The sequence below is a fragment of the Castor canadensis genome, chromosome 2 (assembly GCF_047511655.1).
Source record: "Castor canadensis chromosome 2, mCasCan1.hap1v2, whole genome shotgun sequence".
NCBI classification, from domain to species: Eukaryota; Metazoa; Chordata; class Mammalia; order Rodentia; family Castoridae; genus Castor; species Castor canadensis.
Window position 1 is genome coordinate 66985920 of NC_133387.1, and position 26314 is coordinate 67012233.

General features: G+C 36.7%; 2 protein-coding genes and 1 pseudogene across 4 annotated transcripts in view; 2 read left to right on the top strand and 1 right to left on the bottom strand.

The window, feature by feature from the left end:
* Window positions 1-19832, top strand: part of Rint1 (RAD50 interactor 1) — a 37245-nt gene extending 17413 nt beyond the window's left edge. The window contains exons 5-15 of one of the 3 annotated variants that reach the window (XM_020177853.2): window positions 2162-2335; window positions 2418-2567; window positions 3101-3257; window positions 4356-4466; window positions 4563-4788; window positions 5269-5406; window positions 6525-6724; window positions 15534-15727; window positions 16677-16857; window positions 16969-17087; window positions 18394-19832. In XM_020177853.2, the coding sequence (XP_020033442.1) occupies window positions 2162-2335; window positions 2418-2567; window positions 3101-3257; window positions 4356-4466; window positions 4563-4788; window positions 5269-5406; window positions 6525-6724; window positions 15534-15727; window positions 16677-16857; window positions 16969-17087; window positions 18394-18586 (1843 nt within the window). In that variant the 3' untranslated portion in view covers window positions 18587-19832. Of the gene's footprint in view, window positions 1-2161; window positions 2336-2417; window positions 2568-3095; window positions 3258-4355; window positions 4467-4562; window positions 4789-5268; window positions 5407-6524; window positions 6725-15512; window positions 15728-16676; window positions 16858-16968; window positions 17088-18393 lie in introns of those variants that run through there. The other 2 variants (XM_020177852.2, XM_074064956.1) reach the window with 2 other exon arrangements.
* On the top strand, window positions 5565-5683 carry LOC141421082 (5S ribosomal RNA; annotated as a pseudogene).
* Efcab10 (EF-hand calcium binding domain 10) lies at window positions 18618-25807 on the bottom strand. The gene is made up of 4 exons (XM_020177855.2): window positions 25518-25807; window positions 20022-20186; window positions 19819-19906; window positions 18618-18784 (listed from the first exon to the last, which is right to left on the bottom strand). The coding sequence occupies exons 1-4, from the start codon at window positions 25627-25629 to the stop codon at window positions 18745-18747; spliced, it is 405 nt and encodes a 134-aa protein (XP_020033444.2). The 5' UTR covers window positions 25630-25807; the 3' UTR covers window positions 18618-18744.
* Between the last annotated feature and the right edge of the window lie 507 nt (window positions 25808-26314).

Below are 26314 nucleotides of genomic sequence, written 5' to 3' on the forward strand. Positions count from 1 at the left end.
GTTTTAACCACTCTTGCTGCAAAGATGTTGTCCAGAAAGTTTTCTACAGAAAATCACCCAAGAACCTTAATATCTTGTTTAAATGTATCATGGTTAATATACTTAATGTTATCTATTATGGATATGTTATATATTCCTTATTTCCTAAGATTGTAAAGAATTTTGCATATCAGGGCTGGGTGCAGTGGCTCAGACAAGCAATTCTAGTTACTTAGGAGGCAGAGAATCAGAAGGATCGTGGTTTGAAGCCAACTCAGGCAAAAACCTTTGTAAGACTCCATCTTAACCAATGGCTGGGCACAGTGATATATGCTTGTCATCCCAGCTACATGGGGAAGCACACATAGGATGATTTCGGTCCAGGCCAGCCTGGACATAAAGCCAGACTGTATCTCAAAATAACCAATGCAAAAAGAGCTGACAGAGTAGCTCAAGTGGTGAAGTGGTAAAGCATCTGCCTAGTAAGCACAATGCCCTGAGTTCAATCCCCATGCTGCCCAAAAAAAAAAAAAAAAAAAAAAAAAAAAAAAAAATATATATATATATATATATATATATATATGACATATTTGTATACATATTTGCTTCACATATGTGAGTTTTACATCTAAAGTAATATGCCCAAGATTGTGGTGTTACTAGTGATTCCAAGACTTGATTTAAGCTTTTTAGAGTATGTCATTCTTTTTCTTTTTGGTGGGATTGGGGTTTGAACTTGGGTTTCATGCTTGCCAAGTAGGCACTCTACTGCTAGAGCCATGCCTTCAGTCCATTTTGCTCTTATTTTGAAGAGCCTGTTTCCTAGGCTGACCTTGAGCCATTGGTGCCTACAGTGTGACTTTTGTTTAGATAAATTATTTGTAGCAAAGTATTTTAAATCTTGCTTTATTTTACTTAATTTCTCCTTTTCCCTCTGAAAGCAAAAACCAGTAAGGGGTAATATTAATAAACTTATTAAACAAAATAATTTGTTTTAAAAGTCTCTTCTCAAGTTGTAGAGTGCCTGCCTACCAAGCACAAGGGTCTGAGTTCAAACCCTAGAACTACTTAAAAAAAAAAAAAGAAAAAAAGCCTCTCATAGTAACCAAATTAATAGACTAACTAAAATAGGACTGTGGCTATTGATAACCTTGTCTGGCACCTGAATTGTTTGAAGGAAAAATATGCCAAGGAACCATATTAGAAATAAGACTCAAATTTATAAAGAAATAGAACAGCTATTTCTCTCTCTTTAATAATGTGTTCTTTCCCTTAGGTCTTTCGTGACAACATCTCTATTTCTAGCTTTCTTTTGAGCTTCTGGGATTTTTTTCTCATTTCCAAGTTTCCCTTTAATGACCTGTTTTTATTCTATAGTACTTTCTCTTGCTCTCAAAGTAGTTTCTTCTTGCTAGAACCAGTATCTTTGTAGTAGCTATTTCATGAGTAATACCATACAACAGTATCACTCTGAATGAATGCTATCACTTTGGCTTTTCCTATGGTATAAATGGCCTTTGTGCTTCAGTGTTGAGTGGGGATATATATCACAGTAGAACGTAGTACTCCTATTTTCGTGGTTACTTGTACCCTTAAAATCTTAAGCACGATAGTCTTATTGTACTATAATGCAATGCTTAGTTTCAGATGTATTTCTTTGAAGTGGAAATCAAGTTCTGGGTAAAGTAGGTAAAAACTGAAGATAATTATACTTGCTTATACCTCATACCAGATGCTATCACATTATTCCCTGAGATTAAGACACTAAACTGTGTGCTTCATCTCTAGTACCACCAAAAAAAAAAAAAGACACTGACAACTTCTGTAAAGAAGTCCCCACAGAAATGAGTGAGCAGCACCTGAAGGATATGACATAGGAAGGACAAATCTGTTCTGGCAGGAGGAGTAGGAAGGAGCAGGTGAGGGAAGGCATCCTGAACATGGGCCACTGCTCTTTGAAGGACGCTAAGAATTAGAGGACGCCAGGCTCCCAGGATGGTACTTTATTCTTCCTTAGATGTAATTTTATATAAAACATGAGGGAATTTAACTATGATATATTGTAAGAGCTTTTGTGAATGTCACAATGTACCCCCAGTACAACAATTAAAAACAAACAAAAAAAACTATGAGGGAGAAGTAGTATTTCTGAATTTAAAATTTGCTTTGCTTTGTTTTGCAGTGATAACATTCAGCAATATCTGATGACTAATAATGTGCCAGAGGCAGCCTCTACCCTGGTGACTATGACAGAACTTGACATCAAGCTTCAAGAATCATCTTGTACTCATCTTCTTGGTTTCATGAGAGCCACAGTTAAATTCTGGCATAAAATTCTCAAGGACAAGCTTACAAGGTAGGTGCTTTCATATGGCTATTTGATGGTCATTTTTTTTATGACATTGTACTGAAATATGTGTGTTTCTTTTCTGTTACAGTGATTTTGAGGAAATCTTAGCACAGCTTCATTGGCCATTCATTGCAACCCCCCAATCGCAAACTGTTGGCTTGAGCCGACCTACCAGTGCCCCTGAGATGTACAGTACTCTGGAAATACTGTTTTGTCAGCTGCTGAAACTACAAACCTCGTATCTTTGTTGGAGGGGAAAACTTAACTAAAATTTCTTATTCTCATGGTAGATTGTGGCTAGAGAGTAGAACATTTTGAAAGTGGCCAAATGAGAGTCCTAGGTTGGCCTAGTGTGTAAATAAATGCCCATGGAGTTCTCTTGCAAAGTAAATTGTGTGTGTGTGGGAGGGCTGCAAGGAAGAGTCTGAGATAGGCATCTGACCCAAGTTTTCATCACATATACATCTCTTGAGAAAACAGAACAAGTAGACAATAGGGAAGAAACCTTTGTAACAAAGTATTAATTTGATCAAATTAATGTAGTGAATGTATTTCCTTACTACTATTTGTTATTTTCAGAAACATTTACAGATGAATTTATGCAGTTTTTACTGAATTTATAGTTAATGTAAAGTTAGATTACATATTGTTTGTGTTAATAATTTTTGCTCAGTATTGATACATTTTTTGGAAAAAATGTATTGTGTGCATATCCACATGTGTTTGTCTACATGTGCTTTTGATTCTTTTTCCTTGACTTGACTATGTCAGAGATGAATTACTTACTGAGCCAAAACAGCTCCCAGAAAAATACTCTCTTCCTGCATCCCCTTCTGTCATCCTGCCCATCCAAATTATGCTGAGTCCCCTTCAGAAAAGGTTCAGGTATCACTTCAGAGGCAACCGGCAGACTAATGTGTTAAGCAAGGTGTGCTTTTCCAACTCTTGTCCTTGGTTTTTGTTTTTGTGACAGGGTCTTGCTGTATAGCTCAGGCTGGCCTTAAACTTGGAATTGCCCTGCCTCTGCCTCTCAAGTGGTGGGATTTATAGGCAAATGCCACCATGTTCAGCTTGTCCTTGGTTTTTATTAATAGCAAATGTCAAAGGTTTCTATACTTGTTTAAATTAAAATCTGCCTCTAGTGGACCTAGTACTTTGCTATCAACCCTAAGTTGTGCAGCCCTTGAGGTTAGGGCCTGCCCTTATTTATTTTTGTATTTTCAGCATCTAGCACACAATGGGGATTTGCCATGCAGTAAATGTTTTTGAATCCTTGTCCAGAAAACTTGGAATGCTTGCAGAATCATCTTTAAGGACAATTTAAAATGCTGCATGCCTATATTTCCTTTCTATAATTATACCTGTTTTAAGGCATGGATTATTTTATAATGCAGACAAGCCAAATTTTTTTTCCTAATTTATCTTTAGAAAAGAAAAGGCAGAAGAAAATAATGTTTAAAATTTTTTTTGAAATGCTATTTGAAAAACAATTTAAGGACTGGAGGTATGGCTCAAGTGGTAAAGTGACTGCTTTGCAAGCATGAAGCCTTGAGTTCAAACCCCAGTCCCACCAAAGACAAACAAACAACCCCACAACAACAATGAAAAAACAATTTAAAAGTCATCTGTTTTTTTGTAATACTCATCATTTGATCATTTTACATTTTAATAAAGTGCTAGGTTTTAAATATGTAAGAGAGAGAGAGTGTGTGTGTGTGTGTGTGTGTGACTAAAGTGCTGGGAGGTTGAAGCCAAGACCTCAAACATGCTAGGCAAGTGTACTTACTACATTCCAAGCACCAATATGCATTTTAAATTTATGTGTTTATTGACTAAGCCATATTATGGGAAACATTTGATTATTAAGTCTTTCATGAGTGTAAAGTTCAGAGTAGAAATTGTGCTCTTATGTATAGGAATTTTCAACTAATTTTTTATATATTATGTGTTTATAATTAAAGATGTTTAATTGTAACCTTTGAGTTGGAAAAACCAAAGAATTCAAACCTCTTACTTCGCTCTTTAGCCTGAATGGTACTTGGCTCAGATACTTATGTGGATTGGAAACCATACGCAATTTTTGGATGAGAAGATTCAGCCAATATTAGACAAAGTGTGCTCCGCAGTAAATGCCAGGGTGAGAGACTCAGTCCTAAGTGTTTCAGTTTCAGAGTTGTACTTGTACCTGAAAAACTCATTATTTACACACCTCATGTTTGTGTATTTCTTTTAGCTTGAATTTTCTCGGGGCCTTATGATGCTTGTTCTTGAGAAGTTAGCTTCCGATATTCCTTGTCTACTCTATGATGACAATCTATTCTGTCATTTGGTGGATGAGGTGCTGTTGTTTGAAAGGGAGCTACACAGTGTTCATGGCTACCCTGGCACTTTTGCTAGCTGTATGCATATTCTGTCAGAGGAAACCTGTTTCCAGAGATGGTTGACTGTGGAGAGAAAATGTAAGTGTTCATTTGGCCATAGAGTAGGGAGAGATTTCTGTTTTTTGTGAATATAAATTTTTGGTGTTTTACTCCTCCAGTTGTGGGTAAGATCTATAGCCATTTACATTTTTCCTGGTCAGGGTTTACTGAGTTGTCTTCAGAGATAATCTTATTTTCTTTTCTTCCCATGAAACTTCAGTTTTTCCTGGAATTACACTCTACATGTTTCTAGGGTAGCATATTGAACCCCATAGAGTATATAGCTGTTTTGATAGATTTTACCCTGTAGTGTTTCTGCTCTTGGTATAATTTCTTTGGATATAGTGTATCTATCATCATAACTATTTAACCCTAAAATAGAACATTTTAAATATAGTACAACTAGTGGGTTTATTTTTTATAGAAAAGTCATCATTCCTAAAAAAAATCATTGTGAGTTGAAAAATTAGGAATGACAATAACCACTCAATTGATATAATCCTTTTTTCTTCGTATCAGTTGCTCTTCAAAAAATGGACTCAATGCTTTCATCAGAAGCTGCCTGGGTATCCCAATATGAGGATATCACTGATGTGGATGAAATGAAAGTTCCAGACTGTGCAGAAACTTTTATGACTCTACTCTTGGTTATAACTGGTAAGTATAAATCTTTTAAGATGTGACTTTTTAAAACAGTAGTGAGTTTTCACATGGTATTTTTTCTAGTCATTCAAAAAAATTAATGTTATACAGTGCTTATAATAACTGTATAATATCTTCTAATTCAGTTTCTGTTTTAAACACTGTTTGGTACAGTCCACAGCCATACAACCCTGAGCATACCTGATCTTGTCTGATCTCCAACGCTGAGCAGGGTTGGGCCTGGTTAGTACTTATATGGGAGACCTCCTGGGAATATTGGGTGCTGTAGGCTTAAAAAAAAAAGTAAACACAATCTAGTCCAGTATTCTAATTTTTAGATTTTTAATAATTTAAGCTAGAACTTACACAATGGTACCCATGAGGGAAAATTTTTTGAATTTTTACATAAAAACAAATAAGAGTTTAATTTTATTACTGGAACTTTTTTGCCATTTGGCTTTTTAATTGTCTTTAGTAAGTAGTGATTTACCTAAATTTCATTTCATTTATTTATTTTTTAAGAGATGGGATCTTACTATGTTGCCCAAGCTGGCCTTCAACTCCTCGTTCAAATTATCCTACTGCCTCAGTCTCCCAACTAGCTGGTATTACAGGCGTAAGTCACTGTGCCTGGCTAGCCCCTGGGGTATTTTAAAGAACATTTTAGATACTTTATCCTGTCACTTGCAGATTCTTAAATACATATCTTATTTAATTTGAGTTTTTCCTTCTTTTTTAAAAAATGCCATTTACTTATTAAAGATACTGAGTTAATTTTAAATATAATTTTCTCATGTGCCCTTTAATAAAGGTATGATTGAGATATATGTATAATTATATATATATTTATATATATTTATATATATATATATAACATAATTATATATATATTTATATATATATAATATATATAAATAAATAATAATTGAAGTATGATTTACCTATGGTGAAATGCACAGATCTTAAGTCTTATCAAATATGTACATATGAGTTCTGTGTCCTTATGATTAGATCCATACTTGAATGGTCAACAGATTTTAACAAAAGCAGCAAAGTAGACCAGTAGGAAAAAAATTAAATATGTCATGGATGGCACCAAAAATCTTCATATGTCTTATTAACTTTCTTCATAGACAGGTATAAGAATCTCCCAATAGCTTCCCGAAAACTACAGTTCCTGGAGTTACAAAAAGACTTAGTAGATGATTTTAGAATACGATTAACACAGGTGATGAAAGAAGAGACTAGAGCATCCCTTGGCTTTCGATACTGTGCAATTCTTAATGCTGTGAACTACATCTCAACAGTACTAGCAGACTGGGCTGACAATGTTGTAAGTTAATATGCAAGTTAATATGCTTTTGGATTGAGTAATGTGTTAATAATTTGAACTTTTGAAATGTTGAAAGTATTACAAGCAAAAAAAAAAATGTTAGAATCACTTAGGAGTTATGATTAAAGCACATATTTTTTTCAATGAAATCTTAAATGGTTAAATAATCCTGATATTTTTCTGAACTTAATCATAAAAGGATTGGGGATATAGCTCAGTGGTAGAGTTCTTACCTAGCATGAACAAGACCCTGTAAACAGATTTTTCAATATGTTTTCCAATCAAAAGTAAAGAAATGTGCTAGGTGCCAGGTGGCCCATGCCCGTAATCCTAGCTACTCGGGAGACAGAGATCAGGAGGATCACAGTGTAAAGCCCACCCAGGCAAATAGTTCACGAGACCCTATCTCAAAAAAACCCATCACAAAAAAGGGATGATAGAGTGGTTAAAGATGTAGGCCCTGAGTTCAAACCCCATTACTGAAAAAAAAAGTAAAGAAACCTACTCAGTGTTTAGAACCTTAACATAGAAAAACATTCTAATTCCTTTGGATATTTTAGAAGCAGTATTAAAATAATCTTAGAGGACCTCCTATACCTCTTTGGGTAGGATGTCCTTGAATTTGGAATCACTGTTCTAAGATCATCTGGGAAGATACAAAAAAAAAACTGCTGGGTTTATACCTTTGTGTTTCATAAGATAGATTTCACGACAGAAAACACTAAACTGGACTAGGATGACTATACAGTGGTGAAATACATATTAAACAGTGAAAACACTATGCTGAATAAGTAGGATAATGAATATGAAGATATAAATGTAAATTATATAGTTGTTTCATAAAATGAGAATAGACAGGAAAGTAAAACAATAACAACTACTATTTTAACTAAGGCTTAAAATACTGCTCTTAAAAATGTGGTAGGTAAAGTTGGAATTAAAATATTATAAAGTTTGAGCTGAGTATAATGGAATATACCTATAATCCCAGCACTCGGAAGACTGATGCAGGAGGATCATGAATTTGAGGCCAGCCTGGGCTACCTAGGTGAGACCTTGTCCAAAATAACCTGAGCAAAATGGACTGGAGGATTGGCTCAAGGAGTAGAGCACCTGCTTTGCAAACTTGAAGCTCTGAGTTCAAATCCCAGTGCCACCAAAAAAAAAAACAGTTATAAAGTTAGAGCTGAGAATTTAGCTCGGTGTAGAGCCCTTGCCTAACATGCATAAGTCCCTGATTCCCAGAACAAAATAAAGTGTTATATAATTGGAAAGACTGAACTGCTAAGAAATGATAAGAAATTCACAATATACTGAGGGAAAATACAATTTGCAAGTGTGTCCAGATAAGTCACAAGGACAAAGTAAATTAATTTACTTTAAGTAAAGAATTTCTTTACTTTATCAATTTTTTTTTTCTTTTGTGGTACTGGGGTTGGAACCCCACTTGCTAAGAAGATACTTTACCACTTGAGCCACTCTGCCAGCCCCTTTTTTGTGTTGGGTATTTTCAAGATAGAGTCTCGAGCAACTATTTGCTTGGGCAAGCTTTTTTTTTTTTTTTTTTTCACTACACAGTAATTGTATATATTCATGGGATACTGTATAGTATTTCAACACATGTACAATGTATAGTGATCAGATCTGAGCATTTAGCACATCTTTTTTATTTATTTATTTATTTATTCATTTTTCTTTTATTATTCATATGTGCATACAAGGCTTGGGTCATTTCTCCCCCTTGGGCAAGCTTTGAACTGTGATCCTGATCTCACCCTTCTGAGTAACTAGGATTACAAGCGAGAGCCATCAGTGCCCAGCACTTTATCATATCTTAATGCAATAAAATAAAAAATAAAAGCAGAAATGAAATACATTCAAACATGGACATTTAAAGAATCCATGCCTTATAAGGAAATAAGTCTAGAAATAAGACAATGTATTTTAAATTATGAATCTAAGACAAAAAATGATAGTGTACTGTTAATACATGATATATTTCTCTACTGCACAAAAAGTTATACTACCTAAGCATTTTGAAGAAGAAAATGTATTCTTCACTACACCAATTTACTGTGAAAGAAACAGCAAGACATAAAAGTCTTGATCTTAAAAACATGGGAATAAGCCAAAATAAACAGAAACAAATAAATGTTCTAATAACAGATATAAATAAGATAAAAACCTGCTGAAACATATCATAGTTTATTCTTATCTAGACTCTGTGTCTGGGACTTAGTATTTATTTCAAGTGTTTTTCTATAAAAATGTCAACTGAAATCTGTGTGCATATGTCATTCTGCTGAGCAAGGAAAATAAAATAATTCATAAAATGGATATAATAGAGTGTAATTATCAGTGCATTTATTTTATAAAGTCCATTAATCAGCATACATTCATTCATTTTGTACTTTTGTGTTAATGCTTCTAATTTCAGTAAGTACTTTATTCTTTCCGCCCCCACCACTGCTCATTTGCTGCTGAGCTTTTTCAATAGTATAAAGCAAATTGTCATTCTTGATTCTTATGCCAGATGATCTAATAAAAGACACATTTAGGAACAGATTTTTAGCTTCAATGAAATTGTAGATCATTAACTACTTGGTGCTGTAGTCTGTTAACAAAAATGAATTAACCATCATCTCTGTCTGTAGAAAACGTTAAATCTGATGCTGAATTAACTGGGTCCTCTTGTCAACAGAAAAATTAGAAAATTTCAGCATTGACTCTTCAAATTGTAATGAGTTCTATGCCCTAGCATGGTTTTTATGTTGTTAATTCTGTCTTAAATCAAGTCCTTGAATCATCTTCACAATCCTCCAGCCTGTGAATGTTTTGAGTAAAAAATCACTAAAGTTCTTGTATTACATAATTACATAACTAGAAAAAGAAAAAAACAGTGGACAGAGTTCACCTTCCATTCATTTTCGATTCTCTGCTAATAACTGTTTATTGTCAGATTATGCCAAGCCTGAAATATCCAGCCATTCAGAATTAGGATTTTTCAGTTGTAAGTGACAGAAACCCAATTCAAACTGGCCTAAGTTGCAGGAGTGGGGAGTGTGGGGGGATAAGGAATTTGTGTAACTGGACAGATTAGGCATGGCTGTTGTAGAGTTCATTTCTGATTTCATTTTGAGACAAGCTCTGGACATGTGGCAGTAGGTAGTTCCAGCTTACATGTCCATCCATAATCTCAAAAGGACAGTGCTTTTTCCCTGATAGCTTCAGTAGAAATACCAAGGTGGTCTCTCACTGGGCCATACCTGGCAAGTCATTAGTGTGACCCAGGCATAATATTACCAAGATATTTGTACATCCCTAGCACCAAAGGGAACAGGTACAAAATCTGAGTCCATTTGTCTCCGAGTGAGGGAAGGAAGTGATTCTCCAAAGGAAATTTGGAGTACTGGTACTCAAAAGAGGAAAAGAGCCTAAAGGCAGCTATTGCCCATGACACATTCCCATGTAAAAAGACATGGAGAGAGTGAGATTGAGTGAGTAGTGCTCTAGGTTCATGTTGGGGAGTTTTAGTATTAAAGATTGACCACCAGATTTATGTATTTTGTTCACTATCCATGAAGTCTTTGAGAGAATTCTAAATAGCTTTTGGTTTTTATTAATTTTCCATGGGTTTTTTTTTTTTTTTTTTTTTTTTGTGGTACTGGGGCTTGAACTCGGGGCCTTCACCTTGAGCCACTCCACCAGCCCTATTTTTGTGAAGGGTTTTTCGAGATAGGGTCTCGTGAACTATTTGCCTGGGCTGGCTTTGAACCGCAATCCTCCTGATCTCTGCCTCCTGAGTAGCTAGGATTACAGGCGTGAGCCACTGGTGTGTGGCTTCCATGAGTTTTATTCCAAGAACTTTAAAACAACAGCAATCAAAAATTTTCAAGGAAACATTTTAAGGTAGTTAAATGTTTTGATGCCTAATTTAACATGGCTTTTTGTGATGTGCTAATTCCTTAATACCATCTAGAGTTGTTTTTTGGTTTTTTTTTTTTTTTTTTTTTGGTGGTACTGGAATTTGAACTCATAAGCCTTGAGCTTATAAGATAGGCACTCTAACACTTTAGCCACACCTCCAACCCTTTTCTGCATTAGTTATTTTTAGGTACGGTCTCATGTTTTTTGCCTACGCTGGCCTGGATGGTGATCCTCCTACCTTTGGTCTCCAGCATAGCTGGAATGACAGGTGTACACCACAATGCCCAGCTAATTCTAGATAACTTTTTGCCTGGGCTGGCCTGGAGCTGTGATCCTCCCAATCTCCATCTCCCAGGTAGCTGGGATTACAAGTGTGAGCTACTTCATCCAGTCTAGGTAAGAGCTTTAGTAAAAATAATAATGATAATAACCTTGATAAAAGGATTTATTTAAGTGCTCTTTATGTTTTTGGAGAAATAAAAATTTCAGCTCTTCGTGGCTAATCTTATTCTTAAATGCTTATTAAGAGGACCATTTTTTTTGTTAAGTGTATGATTACTGTAGATAGGAGTGGAAGAGAAAGTACTTTTAACTGTAAATACATGTAATATGATACAGAATTCAAAAGCCACAAAATGGTAGATAGTGAAAGTAGGTCTTAATTCTAACCCTTCCCAATCCTATGCATACTCCTCTGCTTTAAATTTTTCAGTTAACAATGTCTTGAGATTGTTCCATTACAGAACATAAAGAGTTGTCTAATTCTTTTTAACAATAAGCTACAAAATATTCCATTGAGAGATGATAAAATTAACTAGTCTCCTATTAGGGACATTTAACGTGTTTCTGATCTTTTTCTGAAAGTCCATAGCATTTTTTTTTAACAATTTTTACATTTACTCATATGTGTATACATTGTTTGGGCCACCTCCCTCCCTCCCCCCACCCCCACCCTCTTGTTCTCCGATTTTGTCGAAGAGAAAACATACGAGATAATAAGAAAGACAATGTTTTTTGCTAGTTTGAGATAAAGATAGCTATACGGAGAGATTCCTAGCATTGCTTCCATGCATTTGTGTATTGCAACCCACATTGGTTCATCTCTACCAGACCTCTTCACTACTTCCTAGTCCCCATTAGTGGCCTCTGTCAGTTTAAGATTACTATATTTGCTCCTCTACAGTGAGCGCATCAACCACATTCAAGTATTGGGTTTCCTTCTATTTCCCTATTCCTCCCATGTGCATTTTCCCCCTTAGTGTGTGACCCATGTCCAACAGTATTACTGCATTTGTTTTAGGTCTATAATCCTCATATGAGGGAGAACATATGATTTTTGGCCTTCTGAGCCTGACTAACTTTGCTTAAGATGATGTTCTCCAGTTCCATCCATTTACTTGTGAATGACAAAATTTCATTATTATTTTGGTTGACTACAATTCCGTTGTGTATAAATACCACATTTTCTTAATCTATTTGTCGGTAGTGGGGCATCTTGGCTGTTTCCATAGCTTGGCTATTGTGAATAATGCTGCAATAAACATGGGTGTGTAGGTGCCTTTGGAATAACCTGAGTTGCATTCCTTCGGGTATATCCCTAGGAGTGGTATTTCTGGATCATATGGCAGATCTAAGTTTAGTTTTTTAAGAAGCCTCCATATTGTTTTCCAAAGTGGTTGTACTAGCTTACATTCCCACCAGCAGTGTATGAGGGTTCCTTTTTCCCTGCATCCTCACCAATGTTTGTTAGTGGTGGTGTTCTTGATGGTAGCTATTCTAACAGGAGTGAGGTGGAATCTTAGTGTGGTTTTTGATTTGCATTTCCTTTATGGCCAGGGATGGTGAGCATTTTTCATGTGTTTTTTGGCCATTTGGCCTTCTTCCTTTGAAAAAGTTCCATTTAGTTCAGTTGCCCACTTCTTTATTGGTTCATTGATAGCTAGCAAAGATTTTCTCCCACTCTGTGGATGGTCTCTTCAATTTAGAGACCATTTCTTTTGTTGTGCAGAAGCTTTTTAATTTCATGTAGTCCCATTTGTCTGTCCTTTCTCTTAGTTGCTGGGCTGCTTGAGTTCTACTGAGGAAGTCCTTACTTATACCTATTACTTCCAGAGTATCCCCTGCTCTTTCCTGTACTAACTGCAAGGTTTCAGGTCTGATATTAAGATCCTTAATCCACTTTGAGTTGATACTAGTACAGGGTGATAGGTATGAATCTAGTTTCAGTTTTCTGCAGGCAGATAACCACTTTTCCCAGCAACATTTGTTGAAGAGTCTTTATTTTCTCTGTGGTATGCTTTTGGCAACTTTGTCAAAAATAAGGTGGGCATAGCTGCGTGGATTCATATCTGGGTCCTCTATTCTGTTCCAGTGGCCTTATATCTGTTTTTGTGCCTGTACCATGCTATTTTTATTGCTATGGCTCTGTAGTATAGTTCGGGCATTGTGATACATCCAGTGTTACTCTTTTGCTCAGTATTGCCTTGGCTATTTGTGGTCTTTTGTGTTTCCAAGTGAACTTTAGGGTAGGTTTTTCAATCTCTGTGATGAATGTCATTGGTATTTTCATGGGAATTGCGTTGAACTTGTAGATTGCTTTTGGTAGTATAGTCATTTTTACAATGTTGATTCTGCCAGTCCATGAGCACTGGAGATCTTTCCACCTTCTGTAGTCTTCCTTGATCTCTTTTTTTCAGTGGTTTGTAGTTCTCCTTGTAGAGGTCATTTATATCCTTTGTTAAATTTATTCCTAGGTATTTGATTTTTTTTTTTAGGCTATCGTAAATGAAATTGTTTTCCTGTATTCTTTCTCAATCTGTTCATTTTTGGTGTATAGAAAAGCTATTGATTTTTTTAAGTTGATTTTGTATCCTGCTACTTTGCTGAAGCAGTTTATGGTGTCTCGGAGTTTCTGGGTAGAGTTTTTTTGGGTCTCTGAGGTATAGGATCATGTCATCTGCAAATAGGGATAATTTGACTTCTTCTTTACCTATTTGTATTCCTTCTATTTCTTCTTGCCTTATTGCTTTGGCTGGGAATTCCAGGACTGTGTTGAATAGGAGTGGGAAGAGTCATTCCTGACTTCAGGGGAAATGGTTTCAGTTTTTCCTCATTAAGTATGATGTTGGCTGTAGGTCTGTCATGTGTAGCCTTTATAATGTTGAGATACATTCCTTCTATTCCTAGTTTTCTTAGAGCTTTTATCATGCAATGGTGTTGGATCTTATCACAGGCTTTTTCTGCATCTATTGAGGTGATCAAGTGGTTTTTGTCTTTGCTTCTATTAATGTGCTATATTACATTTATTGATTTTTGTATGTCGAACCATCCCTGCATCCCTGGCATGAAGCTGACTTGGTCATGGTGAGTGATCTTTCTGATATGTTGGATTTGGTTTGCCATTATTTTATTGAGGATTTTTGCATCAGTGTTCATTAAGGAGATTGGCCTGTAGTTCTCCTTTTTATGTGTCCTTGTCCAGTTTGGGGATGAGTGTAATACTGGCTTCATAGAATGAGCTAGGCAGTGTTCCTTCCCTTTCTATATCATGGAAAAGTTTAAGGAGGGTTGGTATCAGTTCTTCTTTAAAGGTCTGGTAGAATTCAGCTGAGAATCCATCAGGACCTGGACTTTTCTTTTTTGGGAGACTCTTGTTGCTTCAGTTTCATTACGTGTTATTGATCTGTTTAGGTAGTTAGTATCCTCTTGGTTCACTTTTGGATGGTCATAAGTATCTAGAAATTTGTCCATTTCCTCAAGATTTTCCATTTTATTGGAATATCGGTTCTCAAAGTAGTCTCCGATGATTCCCTGGATTTCCTTGGTGTTTGTTGTTATCTCCCCTTTTTCGTTTCTGATTTTACTAATTTGGGTCTTTTCCTTCCTCATTTTAGTCAGTTTTGCCAGGAGCTTGTCAATCTTGTTTATTTTTTTCAAAGAACCAGCTTTTTGTTTCATTGATCATAGCTCTGTTTTTCTGAAGAGAAGGAAGGATAATGTTTTTTGCCTGTAAAAATGACATTTAATTTCCTTGTTTGTTTTTCCCATGGGACTGGGGTTTGAATTCAGGGGTTCATGCTTGCAAAGTGGGCGCTCTGCTGCTTGAACCACACTTCCAGTCTATTTTGCTCTGGTTATTTTGGAAATGGGGGTCTCATAATACCAAAAGAAATACAAACATTTACATAAAAGCTTGAACACAGTTGTTCACAGCATTATTGTTGTTGCTATTATGATGATTTTAATGACTATTATTATGATTTTTTTTTTTTGACAGGATATTGCTATGTAGCCCAGACTGGTCTCAAACTCCCAATCCTCCTGCCTCAGCCTCCTGAGTGCTGGGAATACAGTTGTGTTACCAACTCTGGCAAAGGCAGCATTATTCATAGTAGATAAAAAATGGAAATAACGCAAACGTCTATCTAATAAATGGATAAGTAAAATGTAATATGTCTATACAGTGGAATATGTTTTGGCAATGAAAAGAAATAAGTACTAACATATGTTGTAACATGGAGCAAACGTGAAAACATTTATACTAAGTAAAGAAAGTTAGTCACAAAGAACCATACATTATATGATTCCATTTACTTGGAATGTCCAGGATAGGCAAATCCATAGAGACAGCAGATTCTGATTGCCTGGGGCTAGGGAAGCAGGGAGAGAACTGGGGAAGTAAGGATTAAGAGTGAGGGATTAATAAAAATGCTTCTAAGGTTGTGATGACAGATGAACAACTCTGTGTATACCAAAACCCTTGAACTAGATACTTTAAATAAGTGAATTGTACTGTGTGTAAATTCTCTTTCTAGATGTCAAAGAAGTATGATAATAACTGTGCTGACATGCCTTTTTTCAGTTCTTTCTGCAACTTCAACAGGCAGCATTGGAGGTCTTTGCAGAGAATAATACACTCAGTAAGTTGCAGTTGGGACAACTAGCCTCCATGGAGAGCTCTGTCTTCGACGACATGATTAACCTCTTAGAGCGTTTAAAGCATGATATGTTGACCCGTCAAGTAGACCATGTTTTTAGAGAAGTTAAAGACACAGCAAAATTGTATAAGAAAGAAAGGTAATGTCATTTGTATAAATCAGCCTTAGGTTGTTTTTATGTTTTTGAAGTGCTGGGGTTTGAACTCAGACCCTCGTGCTGTAAGTCGCTTCTTAGCACTAGGTTAGTAAAAGTTGAAAGATGGTACATACAGTCAGATTTCCAAGGTGTTTGGACAGTATAGAATTTGGTCTTGTGCATTCCAAACTTTATCATCCCCCTTCCCCAGTGCTGGGGATCGAACCCAGGGCCTTGAGCATGCCAGGCCCAAACATTATCTGTTTTTGATGGAATCTTTCTAAAATTTATTTTTTGGACATTCTGAATCAGAATAAGTTGATGATAATTTATCCCTCAGCTGTTTGTAAATATAGAGGGCAGATATATGATCTGGAGTTCAATAGTCTAGCCTGTGGCTAATTTTAAAGGTAAGGTGCTTCTGTAGTACCCATTGCATGTTTGCATTGTACAATTTATTCTACTCCCATAATTCTCTGAATACCTGTTACCTCCACCAGAACGTGAGCTCTTTGACAACAGGTACTGTCCATTTCTCCTGTCATAGTCCCTACCACACAGGGACTATGTAGTACACAGAGTACTACAGTACAGTTTGGAAATATTAGTTCCTGTCATTTGTGTTGAAAAGCAAACTCTAAGATTAGCTGATGTCTTAAATGTCAAAAATACATTTCAATTTTAACTTTCATAATGGTTAAGTCATATATTAAATTTTTGGGAATTTTTGCAATATCATTCTCTTAGTAAACAGTATTTAATTGAGACCTAAAATATAAATATAGGTACATTTGCTTTTTGGTAGATCTTTTAATATTAGACTGTACATTTTTCTTATTTAAAACTCCCAGGACAGTATATTTCCCCAAAATTTAAAACAATTTGTTAAAACTTGAAAACACAAAACTTGATGAAAATTTTTAAAGTAAAAATTAATGTTTTTTTTCCCCAGGTGGTTGTCCTTGCCATCTCAGTCAGAACAGGCAGTGATGTCCCTGTCCAGTTCGGCTTGCCCATTATTGCTTATATTACGAGACCGTTTGCTTCAGTTGGAGCAGCAGCTTTGCTTCTCCTTATTTAAAATTTTCTGGCAAATGCTTGTAGAGAAGCTTGATGTATACATCTATCAAGAAGTAAGTAAGACCCTCAGTCCCACCAAAAAAAGAAAAAAAAAGTAAGAGTAGACTGTATTTGGGGGCTGTGTTGACAAAGACAGCTGTTATATGAATTATTCTTTGTTTCAGATAATTCTTGCTAACCACTTCAATGAAGGAGGAGCAGCCCAACTGCAGTTTGATATGACTCGGAATCTTTTCCCTCTATTTTCTCACTATTGCAAGAGACCAGAAAATTATTTTAAACAGTAAGCTTAATATTTAACAATTAATATTGATGTGTCCAGTTGTTGATGAAGGGCAACTCTTTTTTTAACAACTTTAGAGTTCCATTGATGTTTGGTGGAGAAAGAGCAATTAAAAACTTAGAATCTTCATTGTATATCTTCTATATGTTCAGAGCACAGTGGGGAAACCAAAATAATGTATAAGTTATGCATGACCTCAGAAAGTTGGCCAGAACTAGATATAACTTATTTGTTGGGCCTTGTTTCTTAGCGTTAGGTTTAATGCCAATTGTTTATTGCTAGGAGAATAAATAGCAAATGAAAGTATAATTCTGCCACATTCGGTAAATATAAGAAATTACAGATATATTTGCTAATAGTGCAGGCTAGAAGAAATCTATTTTCTTACATATTTGATAATAATTTTTGTTCTAAGTATATTTATAAATGTATCTGAGAATTGCTAGAAATAGTTCCAGAATTTGATTTAAAATTTATATTATATATAGGGTTTGTGAGATTCTGAAACATTCCTTGAAAGTTTACTTTTAAAATGAAAACATGGAGCCGGGTGCTGGTGGCTTACACCTGTAATCCTAGCTACTCAGGAGGCAGAGATGAAAAGGATCGCGGTTTGAAGCCAGCCTGGGCCAATAGTTCAAGAGACCCTATCTTGAAAAATCCCATCACATAAAAGGGCTGGTGGAGTGTATCAAGGCATAGGCCCTGAGTTCAAACCCCAGTAACACAAAATAAATAAATAAAATAAAATGAAAACTTGGGGCTAAAGTGGCTCAAGTGGTAGAGTGCCTGCCTAGCAAGTGTTGAGTCCCTGAGTTCAAACCCCTGTACCGCCAAAAAAAAAAGAAGAAAAATAAATAAATGAAAACTTAACGTTTGCTTGTTTCAGTAAGATATGACTATTGCCATTTTTAAATTTAGCTAGTATTCTACCTTTCTGTTGCCCTCATCTTATCCCTTAATTTTCTTTTATCCTATGTGCTAATCTACCTAATGTCATAGCTACAGTTAATGGTCTGTTAGTATCACATATTTTACTTAGAGAAATAATGCATACATATTGAAATCAATGCTTCTATTACCTACAGTAATCTAATGAATTATAAACTCCATGTACCTATGTGGTCACAACAAATTTAATGACCCAAATAATAAATTCATAAGTAGTTTTTGTAAAGGACACATGACCAGCAGTACCAGGAACTGTTTAGTTTCTCCAAATGAAATTGTTATGATATGGATGGTATGGATAACGGGGGTCTCATTTCCCTCATTCCTTTGCTTTCTTTTTTTTTTTCTTAAACAGTGTAAAAGAAGCCTGCATTGTTTTGAATTTGAACATTGGTTCCGCATTACTCCTGAAAGATGTACTTCAGTCTGCTTCAGAGCAACTTACTGCCACAGCAGCGTTAAATGAGGTTGGAATTTACAAACTGGCTCAACAAGATGTTGAGATTCTACTTAATTTGAGGACAAACTGGCCTAACACTGGAAAATAATGCATCCTTCAGAAGAAGTTTTATGTTGCTGTTTTGTTTTTTTTTTTTAAGAAATTGGAAGCCTATTAGATTTTAAGTTATATGAGGAAGTTGTAAATTAATGAAGCTGGACAAATGAAAACTTTTACAGAATCGTTTATTGTCTTGGACTTAAGTTGTTACGAAAATGCTGACCATATTTCGTTTGTCCTCTTGTACCTGAGAAAATCAAAATCAGAAAACTCAGAAGCTATGAAAACACAGAGTAATTCCGTTTAGAAATATAAATGCTGAATATGTGTATAGAAGAAAATACAAGAACAAAGATAATAAATTATAACCAACTTTCAATTTCCTGTGCTAATTAAGGGAAAACTCTGTTGTGGATAATCACACATAGCCAATGCATTTTTTAAAAAATCATTTAAGAACTGGTGGAGTGGCTCAAGTGGTAACAGTACCTGCCTAGCAAGCATGAGGCCCTGAGTTCAAACCCCAGTGCCACAAAAAAAAAAAAAAAATCACTTGAGAATGTGTGTTGTATGACAGTGACAGCCTTTTCTCTGTGGATGAATATTTTAGGTCAGAGCATTCCACCTCAGTTTCTCCCCTGTGGCAGGGAATATAAACATTTGGTTTACTATTTATGTAACCAACGAGGAGATAAAAATCTTAAACTTTCTTTTTTCTTCTAACTGTATTAAATCCTCGGAGAGTAAAACTTTTAAACAAATTGAGCTAATTATCTGGAGGCTTTCTACAACTATCAAATTTTATTCCAGTTTTTTTTTTGTGTGTGTGACAACACCAAGTACTTTCAATGCTGTGGTATCATAAATCAAAAATTGTTAGACCAGCTTCCATACTGTTGATAAACATTTACTTTGCAGTAAGTAGTTCTGAAGAAATATTTTGAGATAAATTCTGTTACTCTATATTTTATTCAGAGATTTTCCAACTACTGAACTCAAAGCTCTTCTGGTAGTTCTGGCACTTTGGGCTTCATCTCATCCTTTGATAATTGTTGAGGTTTCCCATTGAGAAGAGAAAGAAGCTGCCTCTGGAACTTCCTCTTGCTCCAGCATTTCCCACTCTCCTCTCCAGGGGGAGTCTTTCCTATCCTCACTTTCTAGTTGCTAAAAGTTTGAAGGAAATGAAGTGTTTCTGTCAAAAGGTAGGAACCTGTTTACATGGTATTAATAATACTTCATGTCACATTATTAAAATATTTATCACTGTAAAAATAAACTTACACTTCATTCCTGAATTTCTCCAGTGTTACTAAATGTCCATCATCATTTAAAACTTCATCTGCAGCACTCAGACCCAGGGTTTTTAGAGCTATAAAAGTCAAAATTAGAAGAAATGAAAATTTACTAAGTGAGAATTATTTTTGGTTAGAGGGTCTTTTATGGGATGACTATAGCTATTACTTTAATTTGTAGGTGATACTGACCTTCTTTGTACTGCACAAATGATATTGTGCCTTTGCCTGAGGAGTCCATCATCTCAAACATAGCCACAATGTTAGAGTTATCCATAAAGAAAGGAATAGCTACGTCTGTTAACTTAGCAATTCTCAGACGTTCCAACAGAGAGATTAAATATTCTCTTGGATTTTCTGCAAATGAAGTAGTCATTTAACAATTATTAAACACCTCTATTCAAGGTACTGTGTTGGGCACTAGGGATGCAGGCCTTGTTTTCATGAGGCAGCAGGGAAGGTACAACATGGAACTATGAAATTACTATGTAATTACACACAGGTGCTGTACCGCAAATGACTGAACAGTTCAGAGACTGAGCCTGGGCAGTTTGGTTTTTTTTTACAAAGCTCCCCTGGTAATTTTCAGACAGAGTTGAAAACCAAAAAGACAAGGGGGGAGAAATGACCCAAGCATTGAATGCACATATGAATAATAAAAGAAAACAAAAAAACCCCAAAAAAGACAGAATAGCATGATTCAGGAAAGAAGTTGGCCAGCGAAAAGAGGATCATCATGCTTTCAGTTAGGAAGCATGATGTCCATTTCTAACATAAAAGCAGTATTTTGAATAATTAGGCCGTCTTTCACTAAGCAATTTTAAACATGGAAAATCAAGATCACTCTACTTTCAGGAATAATGCAGGACAATCATGACAGAAGTCAGAAGTAAAAATGGAGCAGCTTTGCTCCTCCTACTGCTCCATTTATTTCAATCCTAGGGTTTACTCGTATCTTCTTTTTTAAAAAAAGTTATTTTTGGGAATGAAATACGTTCGTTAAAAGTAGACAGAAAAATTTAATAAACCTACCACCAACACAATTGTTAAATTTGTGGCCAGTTTTATTTCACTTTCCCCTCTTCCTGTATTATTTTGAGACAATCACAGTGATCATGTTTCTTAATAAATACTTCAAGTATCTGAAGAACTCCTTTTTCTTTTTCATAGTATCACAATACCATTCATCATTCTGAAAAACCTTTTTAGTATACTCACATAGCTGGTAGTATAAAAGTTTTCAGCTGTCTCACAAATATAACTTTAAACATTTTTTAAAAATCAGTGTAGGCTGGGCACTGGTGGCTCACACCTATAATCCTAGCTACTCAGGAGGCAGAGATCAGGAGGATCACAGTTGGAAGCCATCCCAGGCAAATAGTTCTGAGAGAACTTATCTTGAGAAAACCCTTAACAGAAAAGGGCTGGTGGAGTGGTTCACGGTGTAGGCCCTAAGTTCAAGCCCCAGTACTGTAAAAAAAAAAAAAAAAAAAAAAAAAAATCAGTGAAAATGATTTTTTAAAAAAATCAATGTAGCTCAGTGGTAGCACACTTGCCCTAGCATACCTAAGGGCCTGGGTTTGATCCCCAGTATTGCCAAAAAAAAAATCAGTATTCAAATAGAGTTCACACATTGTGATAGATTTTAATTTATTTTTTCTGAGGTACTGGGGATTAAACTCAGGGTTTTGTGCTTGCTAGGCAAGTGCTCTACCACATGAGCCAGTCCTTATACGTGTATATATATACTTTTCGATGGCACTGAGGTTTGAACTCATGCTTGCTAGGCAGGCACTCTTACCACTTGAGCCACTCTGCCAGCCCTTTTTTTGTGGTGGGTTTTTTGGAATAAGGTCTCACACACTAATTGCCCAGGGCTGGCTTCAAACCATGATCCTCCTGATTTCTGCCTCCTGAGTAACTAGGATTGCAGGCATGAGCCACTGGCATCCAGCAGTTTTTTAATTGACAGTAAAAATTGTATATAAAGTGTTATGTGTTACTTCACATACTTTTTTTGTGGTTAAACATTTAAAGTCTCCTGTCAAAAATTTTTTTTGGATGGGGTGCTAGGGTTTGAACTCAGGGTTTCACGCTTCTAGGCAGGTATTCTACTGTTGAGCCACTCTGCTGGCCCTGTTCTCTGAATTCTTATGTAGACAGTATATTATAATTAACTGTACTCACTCTTATATACAATAGATCTCTTGAACTTATTCCTCTTGTCTAACTGAATTTTTGGGTCCTCTGACCAATAGTTCCTCAATCCCCATTTTACTGCTTCTTTGAGTTCTGTTTTGTTCTGCATATACTTGACCTTATGTGGTATTTTTCTGTGCCTGGTTTATTTATCATTATTGCTTCTCCATGTTCATCCATGGTGTCACAAATGACAGGACTTCCTTTATAAAGGCTGAATAGTATTCTATTTTGTATATATACCACATTTTCTTTATTTACTCATCTACTGATAAGACATTTAAGGCTGATTCTATCCATATCTTGGCTATTGTGAATCATGCTGTAATGAACATAGGAGTACAGGAGTCTTTCAACATGTGATTTCCTTTGACAATCCCAGTAGTGGGATTTTTAGATCATATGGTAGTACTTTTTTTTTCTTTGTGATACTGGGGCTTGAACTCAGGGCCTACACTTTGAGCCACTCCACCAGCCCTTTTTGTGATGGTATTTTTCAAGACAGGGTCTTTCAAACTATTTGCCTGGACTGGCTTTGAAATTTGAGCCTCCTGATGTCTGCCTCCTGAGTAGCTAGGATTACAGGTGCCCAGAGAGGTCATATATCATAATGCCAGGGGCTTCACAAGACCAAAATAGTATGCCTTCCTAAGACTCAATCACACCCTGATGAATAACACCAAAAACTTGTATCAAGAAATGGGAACATCTGCAGAACAAAACTCACGCGTTTTACAACAAAATAAGCAACTTCAAAGAAAGTTGTTTTGCCACATCAGGCTAAATTGCAGACACCCAAAGTATAAAAGCCTCCTTTCCTCTGCCAAGGAGGACTAGGCAAGAAGTTAGAGAAGCACTGAGCATGCATTATATGCCAGTCAAACTCTCCTTTAGCTTTCCTCCTCCCTCTACCTCTGGAGTCTGAAGGTATTTCATGGAGTTCACATTGTTAAATGTGTTAACAGCACCTCATGTTTTAAAACTGATAATTAAACTATTTATGTGATAGGTTTGATGTTACTAATGTGTGACTATTCTCTCACTTCCCTTCCACCACAGAGAATTTTGTCTTTATCTTTTCCCCCCTCACCCAATGCCTTTTACAGAACCCTTAAGATGATAAATTGTTTGACATGATAAATAGCTCAGAGTTTTTAAAAAGGCAAGAAAAGGAGTTGGAGAAGAGTTGAATGGGTTGTCTCATAGATTTGGAAGGTGACAGCCCCTCTGCAGCTGCTGTGGATATGAGTTGGGAAGCAGGAGGGAGGGGCTGTCCAGTGGTTTGCTGTGGATTAGCATTTAGAATCTTTGACTCCTTTCAAATTATGTATGGCTGATGGAATTATTGTGTGGTTTCTAGTGCAATTCTGTGCTGAAACTGAAATGATCATAGGAGGGCCATATATACATATACACACAGTATGTGTGTATATATATATACATATATATACATATATATGATATACACACATATATCATATGTATTATATAAATTGTATAATACATGGCAATGAATCATATATCATAAATACATAACGTTGGTGGGGGGAGGTGGCCCAAACAATGTATACATATGTGAGTAAATGTAAAAACAATAAAAAATACATGTTACATATTATAGTATGTGTATATATATATCAGATATTACATATAATTTCCATTAAAAATAGAAGTGCTCGAGTCTTAAGGAATGCATATCAGGCATCTAGTTCTGGTCTGATAAGTGAACTCATGTTGTGACTCAAAACACCAAAATTTTTCTTTCCTTTTTTTTTTTGTGGTGCTGATAGAAAATTTCAATTTTTTCATTCTGTTCACCCATTAGCTGCTATGTAGTATTTTTTTGGTACTGGAGTTTGAATTCAGAGCCTTGTGCTTGCTAGGCAGGTGCTCTACCACTTGAGCCATACATGCCCCCACCACTTTTTGCTTTAGGTTTCTTTGAATAGGGTCTCTTGTTTCTGCATGGGTTGTCCTGGGTCCCAGATCCCCTATTTAAGCCTCCCACTCCACCCCCCACACCACCTGCATAGCTGGGATGACAAACACAGGTCATCACACCCAGCTTTTTTATTGGTGGTGGAAAGAAATGGAAATACCAACTTTGCTAAGAAACACCCAACCAGTATGATCATGGACAGAGTGATAAAATGCTAATTGTTTTAAAGCAATAAAGCAAAAATTGTTTAAAAGTTCCAAAACAAATAAAATAGAAAGTGAAAAATTAGCCAGGTCTGGCTAGCTTTTTTGCCTGGGCTGTCCTAGAACCACAACCTTCCCAATCTCTGACTCTGGAGTAGCTAGGATTATAGATGTGAGCTATAGTGCCCACCCAGCAAGACAAATATTCTTATGTAATGAATACAATGTAACAAATGTATAAAAATGGGGAAAATGAATGTTTACCTTAACATCCAGTGAATATTATTAGGGGTTACCACACATCACACATTTATTTTGATGCTCTACGGACTGAGCTATCCGGGCTCACATCACACATTTATTTTGAAGAATCAAAAGCCTTGAAATCATTCAGCAGCCACACTGCTGCAGCTAATAGCTGAAGACTTCAACTTACAGTGCCAAGCACCAGAAAGAGACACTAGTCACTTTTCCAAAACATAGAATTAAAAAAATTGGTTTGGTAGCGAGTTTATCCCTCCGCATTAAAAAAAAGAAGTTAAGGATACTCCTTTGTCTTTATTTCTTTTCACTTTCTATTATATTTGTTTTGGAGCTTAAAGAGTTTTTGCTTTATTGCTTTAAAACAACGAGAAAGCATTTTACCACCTTAACCATGATCATACTGGTTGAGTGTTTGTTTGTTGGCAAAGTTGGTATTTCCATTTACTTCCACGGAAGTAAATGAACAGTGTTGGCATTTGGACACTCCAATATGGAGGCCGGCAAGCTGCAATTCCTGGGGAGACTATAATACCATTTTCATTTAACATAACTTCTTAATCACACACCACTCAAAAGTTACAAAATGACCCAAACTTTATAAGGGATTCAGATGTATTAAAATCCCGGTAAAAGCTATTTCCTTAGGAATATCCTTCAAGCTCACCCCATCAATCGTTTAGTCCGTTTACTAAACTGAACACTTTGAGAGCAGGGGTGGCATTGGAGAAGTGTAGCTTGCCAGGCACAAGGCTGATTAGTCAGCCACACTCCCACAAGGTGGGCACTATTACTAATTACAGAAGAAGAGGCTGTGAACTTGAGCCTTGCCCTAAGTCACACGGTACTAAGGGGACGACCAGGGGCCAGGTTGCCCGCCTCCGCAGCCTGTCTCCAACCTCAAGAGCCCGACACTGTCTGCTGCACCTGGCCGCAGCAGTCGCTCAATAAATACTCCTTCAACGAACGGCCACAGTCAATGGCAGCAGTAGGACCCCAGCAGAGCGGAAGTAGGGGAGAGGAAGGCAGCTCCGCATGCACCGACCACACCGGGAATATCTAGGGAACCCGAGGCAAAACCCTTACTCGGCCGGATAAAGAGGAGGATGCTAGTGACATAGTGCAGCAGCTCCATGATCCGATGTTTTTCCAAATACTCCTTAGCTTGCTGCTCCCTGTCGCCCGCGGAGGCCTCCATTGCCCGGCGCTCAGACGTTGCTAGGCGACCAGGCAGCGTCTGCGTCGTCGGACTCCGTCCCCGCCTGGCGGCCTGGTGACGTGACGCACCGGGTAGAGGCCGGCAGACATTGCTGTGAGTCTCGCCCGGACGGCTGTGGACGATTGTCACAACCCTCGTGGGCCGAGGGCTGGGCCTAGTGGCCATTGGTTCAGTGAGAAGACTTGGAGTACTAGTAACTCAGGACGAAAGAATAATTAACTTATGTAACTCCAGGAGTGGGCGATGGAGAATTTTCAGTGGAGGCCGCCTGCAGGCGTGATGTGTGTTATTATGAGGTAGGGAGGACTCAGCCGGTTGTTTGGACTGGACGGTGGGACACAAAGCATGCCTGGATCCTAACTTCAGCGTCTGTTTACTGCTTGACTAGGCTGCCTGCAAGACGGTCCCAGGAGACAGAAGCCATCTGTCAGTCATTTTAATGGAGAGTCGCCGAATTAGTTGGGATGCAAGTGGCTAGGAGGACCTCTGCTTATATTAATTGGATTACCAAAGGGACTATAGTGAGATGCGGAGGCTCACCTCTGTAATCCCAGCTACTTGGGACAAAGAGATAGGGAGAATCATGGTTGGAGACCAACCTAGGGGAAAAAGCCAGATTCCATCTCAATCAATAAACCGCGAGTGGTGGTGAACGCTCATCATC